General features: G+C 38.6%; 1 protein-coding gene across 1 annotated transcript; it reads left to right on the forward strand.

Moving 5' to 3' along the window:
* Window positions 1–7,098: 7,098 nt before the first annotated feature.
* On the forward strand, window positions 7,099–7,629 carry LOC148784406 (uncharacterized). The gene has a single exon (XM_088876814.1). It carries the CDS (start codon window positions 7,099–7,101, stop codon window positions 7,627–7,629), a length of 531 nt encoding a protein of 176 aa, XP_088732940.1.
* Window positions 7,630–8,140: the final 511 nt, after the last annotated feature.

Below are 8,140 nucleotides of genomic sequence, written 5' to 3' on the forward strand. Positions count from 1 at the left end.
TCACTTCAAGTCTAAATTATTAAACCTTCCAAAGGCCTCAAACTTATACCTAATAAGGTAAACATAAGCATACTGCGAGTGATTATCGATAAAGGTTATGAAGTATGAGTATCCTCCTTTAGTCGGAGTATTTAGTGGTCCATAGGCATTCGTATGGGTAACTCCAATAGACCAGTTGCAAGTGTACATTCTCTAATAAAAGGTTTCTTGGTTATTTTTCCTTTGAGACAGGATTCGCAAGTTGGCAGTTTATCCAAGTCGTCTACCTCCAGACTCCTTGCCTTTACCAACTTCCTCATATTCTCTATTGAAATATGATCGAACCTCGTATGCCAAATCTGTGCATTGTCATGGTTATCTAATTTTCGTTTGTGTTGGGCAGTCATAATCCAATTTGACTATTAGAGAATATAAAGATCATTTGTTAATGTACCAAGCAGATGAAGGTTATTATCAATCATGAAAAAAAAACTATTTTTATCGATCTTAAATGCATAACCATCATTATCTAAAATAGGAATGGAAATAATATTTTTGTTCATTCTCTGTACATAATAACAATTCTTTAATTCTATCCGGATATGATCATTAATACCTAAGTTAAGAGATGCCATGGCTTCTGCAACAACGCCCTTGCCATCACCAAGCCTTAGGACCATCTCGTCCTTACATAGCCTTGTGCTTCTTTCCAGCACCTGCAAATCATTGCAGATGTGAGCTCCACAGCTTGTATCTAATATCCAAGAAGCAGAATTAGTTATTGTTAGAATAAATGATCCAAAAGCCAATAAAGCCTACAGACCAATTGACAACCATGCAGTTGGGCCGCTCATTGGATTGCGGTCATGAAACCAACTGCCAAAAGATTGGGTCTGAAAGATTCCAAGTCGAGGACCTCGAAAATGGGCATTGAGAGTTCCATGGAGACTTGCACTAAGAGTTGCATGCAATTGGTGAGTACTGTGTTTCATCTGTGACAGACACGGGGCATCTATGCGATCTTGGTGAGTTGATTGACTAGGTCACGAATCAACTGAACTGACTCTCGGGGATTGTCATATGGAAGCTTTGGAGGATTGATCGGTATGACTCGAATCCCCAACTTTGGTGGTATGGGAATAGTCCTCAAACTTGAGGAATCACGGCAGTCACGTGCATACGATAACTGTCACAGACCCGATCATCACAAAACTTATCCAGTGTAGACAGAATATGTAGAAGGACGCTGAGCTCCTCTGTAAGTATGTCCTAGAGGTATCTCCTATGCACTTGGAGATGCGTTCATGCTTGTGAATCTGTGGCCACAGTTGTTGATTGAATAGGAAAAAGAGGTTCTGATGTCGAGAAACTTGGCGTAACGGAATCTCAAGTATTAAGCATATACGTCTAGTCTAGGATGGAAACCGACACCCAATTTCTTGCCCTAGGCAAAGGCGGGGAGTTGGTAGGCGAAAGGACCATATCGATACGGACTCGAGAGCCTAAATGTTTACATGGTAATTCACCTAGTCTCTTGTACCATGGACTATTCCTAGATGGTCACCCATGGCGATTGGCTTTTTGGATTAAGAGTTAATCTAGAATTATTAATTAAATTAGATTTAATTACTAATAGTGTTAGACACTAATCCAAGTTTAGCTTTAAGGTGAACCTAAAGAGTCACACACAAATCATAGAAAAGGAACAACGAATTAATTTGGAATTAATTCGACAAGTAATTGGATTACCTATAAAGAGAGATCCATTGGATGGAAAAGACCCAAGAATAAACTAATGACATTAATTTATATTGGGCTTGTCCTTATTATTTAATAATTTAGATTTTTATTAACTGATAAGGATAATTTAGTCTTATGTATTTAATTAGAGTAAATATAAGTTGGGCACAATTAAATAAATTTTTATTAAATTGAATTTAAATAAAAATTCATTGGACTTGTATTTTTAAGGGCAAAATCGGCCAAGCCAATTTTGAGCCCATGGAAAATTTTATGGAAGTAAATAAATGGCTAGAAAATTGCAACTTTGGAATGTGCAATTCTAGTCATTTGGGTCTCTGTATTTGAAATAAACAGAAGCATACCTTGTAGATAAAAGAATTTATTTAAAAACATTCTTAATCATCAAACAATATATATATATATATATATGAAACATAATTATTTGGAAAAATAATTATGATCAGTATTACACAACAAAATAAATTCCTCCTCCTTCCATAAGCCATTCGGCTGCCTCATCTCTCTTTGTGCGCTTGGTGCATTTTTCTACTCTTGCTCTCTTCTACAAAAGAGGATGTAGAGATCCCGACTTCGATGTGCTGTGGACGAATTAGAGGCACCTGTGTTGCAGCTCAGGTAGAGAACGCTTCAAGTGAACGTGAAGAATGAAGGTATCGTTTTTTATGCTTTTATATTCTGCTCTTATGTTTTTACATCAGGCCCATATTCATTTTATTTTATAGTACATCGAATGCCCAGGAACTCCAATGGTATGTCCCTTTTATTTTATTTACCACTTCCACTAGCACGTTCCCGGGCCTTACCACACGATCCTTCAAGTGGAATCTAAGCCGGTTCGATGTAGGTGTTGATGGTTATATGGTATTTGCATGTTATATAATAAAAATAGCTCGTTCGTTTTTTGGATGATTAAAGCATATGAAAATTTTGATTTTTTTTGTATTTATGCTTTATTTTGTTGTTTTATGTTAAACACAAAAAAAGGGAAGAAAAATTAGCAGCACTGCCGCTGACGATGCATAGTCGGGCACGGCCAGGCACCTGCCCCAGTAGCGGAGCTTGTGCTTGCTTGGGCAGTGCACGCGCTAATGCTGGCAGAGGGGCCAACGCGCGACGGCAGCAGACGCTGTAGGGCCGATGGCCGACGGTTGTGCCATTTTTCACCGGTTTCGAAACTTTATTTTTCTGAAATTTTTTCTTCACTATTAATTATGTTGTTTTTAATTTTTGGGATGAAATTGGATTTATTTTCTGCATTCGATGCACATACTTTCGGTCATCCTTTTGATTGCAAATTTTGAGCTCGTGTTTTCTTCGTATAATTAATTGTTGTGATATTGGATATCATTGATTGTAATATTACATGTGATGTATATTATGAATTGTATGGATGGATGATCACGAAGCCCATGACCTCTTGTATGTTTATGTTTATGGTTGGAATGCTTTCTTCTCTCTTCGATCCACAATGCTCCCCCGACTTCTAATTGGAGTTTCATTTTATGTTGTAATGAGAGTAGTATAGGAATTTTTGGTGAGATTTCTTATTTGAAAGCAAGCTAATGGAGATGAAGGTCCAAGGAGGAGGCGCACGAAGAAGTTGTAAGGCCATCTACATGTTGATGGGTAAATTATTTTGTAATAGCAAAGGGCCACCTTAGATCGACAATTGACTCACTGCGGGCTCAGTGAGTCTCATAGGTTATGCTCGTGATCATTCCACAGGGGTATGCTTAATTGTGTTGCATGCGGTGATTTATTTATTTCTTTAGAATTTGATGTTATGCATGCAATATAATTATGTGAAGTCACGGTCAAACAACTCGAATGTTAACTCTCACATGGTAGGACCAACTTAAATATTAGGCCCAAAATGGACTTGGATCAAGATTGTCTTGTCCAAGCCTTCCATCCACAGTAATATGGTCAGAAAGCTATCACTATCTAAGTGTGGTCCCACTAGTCGTGGCACACTTGGAATAGAGAAAAGCTGCACCATTATTGTGAACAAAGAGCACGTTCAGCATTTCCTTGTCTCACGAGTCACAGGGGCCGACAACTGAAGTGTAATTTGGTTGATGAATCGCGCCTAGCATTTAGTAACATGATTCACTTGGAGTCCTTGGGATCATATGAAGAGGTGAGGCAAAATATATTGGGAATCTCATGCATCGGTTGCCTCCCACAAGACTTTTTCATGTGAATCATAAAAGCGGGGCATGGTAAACTGTTCTAGTGGATCGCAAGTCCACTAGGAATTGATTTCCCAAAACTCTACTTCAAGTGGTGGGCTTCCATATAAATAGTGGTGGAGGTAAAGACTAAAGACCATGTCTCAACTTGTCAATAATATTACTATCGTCTACTGATTTGTATTTTAAATTTTATCATGTAGAATAATGTCTAAGAACCCGTTAACCTTGATAATAGAGATTAATAAATTCAATGGCATGAACTACAATGACTTGCTGCAAAATCTAAGGATTGTCCTAGATTTCGAGAACCAGGACTATGTCTTGGATAAGCCACTCCCGATGACCTTGCCGAATGGGCCTTCGCCCGAAAAACATGTGAGGTTCAAGAAGTTGTATGAGGACAACCGCAAGGTCCGCAACATCATATTGCTTCGATGTCCAATGACATCCAAAAGCAATATATGATAGGTTGGAAGACGATCCCTCGATAATGCTCTGCATGAAGGATGTTTATGTAATTCCTGATAGGCATATTAGATATACCACTGCTAAAGCATTTTTCAGGACAAAAATGACTGAATGATCATCTGTGCAAAGTCATGGGCTCAAGATACTCTCCGTCGTGGAGAAGCTCGAAGACCTTAAAGCTGTTAGAATAGGTGATGACAAAGCCAATTAGATTGGCATACTTGTAATCCATTCTGACAATAACTCGATCTATATAATATTATTTCGTGAATAAAATGGATATTCATTATTGGCATTTCATTTCTTGTGTCATTACATACATGTTTGCATTTCTTTTAAACATCACAACAAAGCCCACAGACCACTTTAACAACCGTGCAACAGTTGGACTGCGTATTGGACGGTAGTAATGAAACCAATTGCCAAGGGCTGGGTTTGAAACATTCCAAGTCGAGGACCTCAAGAATAGGTATTGAGTTTCCTATGAAGAGTTGCATTAAGAATGGCACTCATTTGATGGGTGTCGTGTTTCATCGACGACAGATGTGGGACGTCTATGCAATCTTAATGGGTCAATTGATTACGTATCAAATCGACTGAACTGTCTCGCAGGGATCGTTATATTGGAACCTTACAGGCTTCGTCTGTATGACTTGAGTCCCTGGCTCCAATAATACGAGACTAGTCCTCAGACTTGAGGAATCACAGAATCACGTGCATACGATGACTGTATCTTGGATTTGTGCGAGAGATGATCATGTCTTAGACATGATCATCCTAAGCCTTGTCCAGTGTAGTCAAAGCATGTAGCGAGATGGTAACATCTAAGAAGACGATCCATCCCATATCAAAATGTAACAGAGGTATCGCCTATGCACTTGGAGATACGTTTGCACTCTATAAATCTGTGGGCTCAGTCATTGGTCGAATAGGACAAAGAGGTTCCTATTGCAATTTGGCGTAACACGATCTCAAGTATTAAGCATAGACGCCTACTCGAGGATGGGAGCCGACACCCAATTCCATGCCCTAAGTTAAGGCCGAGAGATGGTAGATGGAATAGCCGTACCCGTATGGACTAGAGAGCCTAAAAGTTCATATGGATATTCGCCTAGTCTCTTGTGCCATGTACCGTTGCTAGACGGCCACCCATGGTAACAATCTTTCTTGATCAAAGGGTTAATCGAGAATTATTAATTAAATTAGTGTTTGACAATAGCCAAGTCTAGCTGAAAGGTGAAGGTAAGAAGTCACACACAAATCACCAAGAAGGGACTAGAAATTAATTTGAAATTAATTCCATAAGTAATTGGATTACGTATTAATGAGAGGGATCCATTGGATGTAGGAGCTCAAGAATAAATTAATAGGATTAATTTATATTGGGCTTGCCCTTATTATTTTAAGTTTGTCTTATTAATTAATAAAGGCTTATTGGGCTCATATGTTTAATTGGTTTTAAATATATGATGGGCTTAAATAGGTCGATCTTAATTAAATTAGATCTAATTAAAATTAATTGGGTCTGGTATTTTATATTTAATAAAATCGGCCAAGCACCCTAAAAATTAAGCTTATTCTTGATAATTATATGAGAAAATTAACTTGTTTAATTTTTGCAATTTTTGATGATTTAAAGTATTTTAAGAAAAAATTGGATTTCTCATAAATACTTGTTTATAATTTCAGTTTTATGTGTTGAAATAAAATAAAGAAAATGGGTACTGTACCAGTACTCCCCCGACTTCTGATAAAGGTTTTTTTTAAAATTGTAATGAGAGTCTAGAATATTTTTAGTGAGGTTCTTATTTTATTCATCCTTTGGAGAAGAACGTCCATGGATGAGGAGGCCCACGGAGATGGCTGCCTATGGAGATATCACAAGGCCCATCAATATGTTGATGGGTAAAATATTGTGTAATAGCATAGGGCCACCTTAGACAGTCCTTAGACTCACTGTGAGCTCGGTGGATCGCATAGGTTGGGCTCGTGATCATCTAACAGGGGTATGCTAGGTTTCATTCGATGCGGTGCATCTATTTGATAATTTAATTATTTGATAGTTATGCATGCAATGTTAATATTTGATGACGTCTCGGTCTAAAACGCAATAATAACTTTCACTCGGTTGGACCAAGTTAAATATTAGGCCCATAATGGACTTGGATCAAAATAATTTGGATTTGTCAAAGCCTTCCATCCACAGCAATGTGGTGAAAAAGCTATCGATACTTAAGTGTGGTCTCATGAAACGTGGCACATTTGGGATAGAGGAAAGCTGCACCATTGTTTTGAAGAAAGGAGCATATTCTCCGTTTTCCTATGTCCAGAGTTGTGGGGGGGGGGGCGAATTAAATGTTTTGGTTGATGGGCGTGCCTAACACCGAGTAACATGATTCTCTTTGAGTCCTTGAAGTCATGTGAAGAGGTAAGGTAAAAAATCTTGCAAATATCATGGAATGAAAATGGTATTAGACACCTCCCACAAGGCTTTTGCCATGTGAATCATAAAAGCGCAGCATGGAAAGTTTGCTTGTGGACCCAAGCCTACTAGGACACATTATTCCTGAAACCCCACTTGAGAGTGGTGGGTTTTTGTATAAATAGTGGGAGAGTTAAAGACTAAAGCCAAAGTCTTTAAGCTTAATTCTTAATATTACAATCATTTACTGATTTCTGTTTAACCATTACAATGGAGACTAACAAAATCAATTGCACGAACTACAACGACTGGCGGCAAAATCTGAGGATTGTCCTAGATTTCGAGAACCATGGCTATGTCCTATACAAGCCACTCCCAACGACCTTACCGGGAGGGTGCTCGCTCGAAGAACATGACACGTTCGAGAAGTGGCTTGAGGAAAACTACAAGGTCAGCAGTACCATATTGGCTTTGATGTCCAATGACATCCAAAATCAATATGATAGGCTGGATGATGTTCCCTCGATAATGCTTCGCATGAAGGAAGTTTATGCGGATCCTGATAGGCATATTAGATACACTGTCGCAAAAGCATTCTTCGTAACCAAGATGGCCAAAGGATTATCTGTACAAAATCACAGGGTCAAGATGCTATCTCTAGTGAAGAAGTTGGAAAACCTTAAAGTTGGGCTTGACAATGACACGTACATTGATGCGATCGTTCAGTCACTTTCTCAATTCTACGACCCAATTATTATTAACTACAACATGAATGGACTTGAGAAGTCTTTTCATGAGTAATTAATATACTGGTCCAATACGAAGCGTCTACCCACAAGACTACGCCAGCAGTAGAGGCTTCAACCTCCAAAGCGAAAGGCCAGAGGGGCCAAACATTGCAAGAGGAAGAAAAGTAAGAGAAAAATTGTCGCAGCTACATTAGGGCTCTGAAAGCCCCTACTGCTCTCGTGGGAATGGACAAAGGGAAAGGGAAGGTCGCAGTTATCAACACTTGAAGGCAAATGATGTCTACATACACTGCCATGAAAAGGGGCATTAGAAGAGGGAGTGCCACAACTCCTCTCCAACCCAGGTATGTTTGTGATTGAAGTAAATATGATAACTAATTTCGCTTCCTGGGATACCGGCTGTGGAGCTCACATTTGTAATAACTTGCGGGTGGGGATGGGAAGGTCATCACTGCAGAATATATGGGATCTCTCAACTTAGTTATTAATTATCATATTTGGAAAGAATTAAAAAACTTTTATTATGTACATAGCATGATCAAAAATATTATTTTTATTCTTGT

The sequence above is a fragment of the Sesamum indicum genome, linkage group LG13 (assembly GCF_026168435.1).
Source record: "Sesamum indicum cultivar Baizhima isolate 11 linkage group LG13, ASM2616843v1, whole genome shotgun sequence".
NCBI lineage: Eukaryota > Viridiplantae > Streptophyta > Magnoliopsida > Lamiales > Pedaliaceae > Sesamum > Sesamum indicum.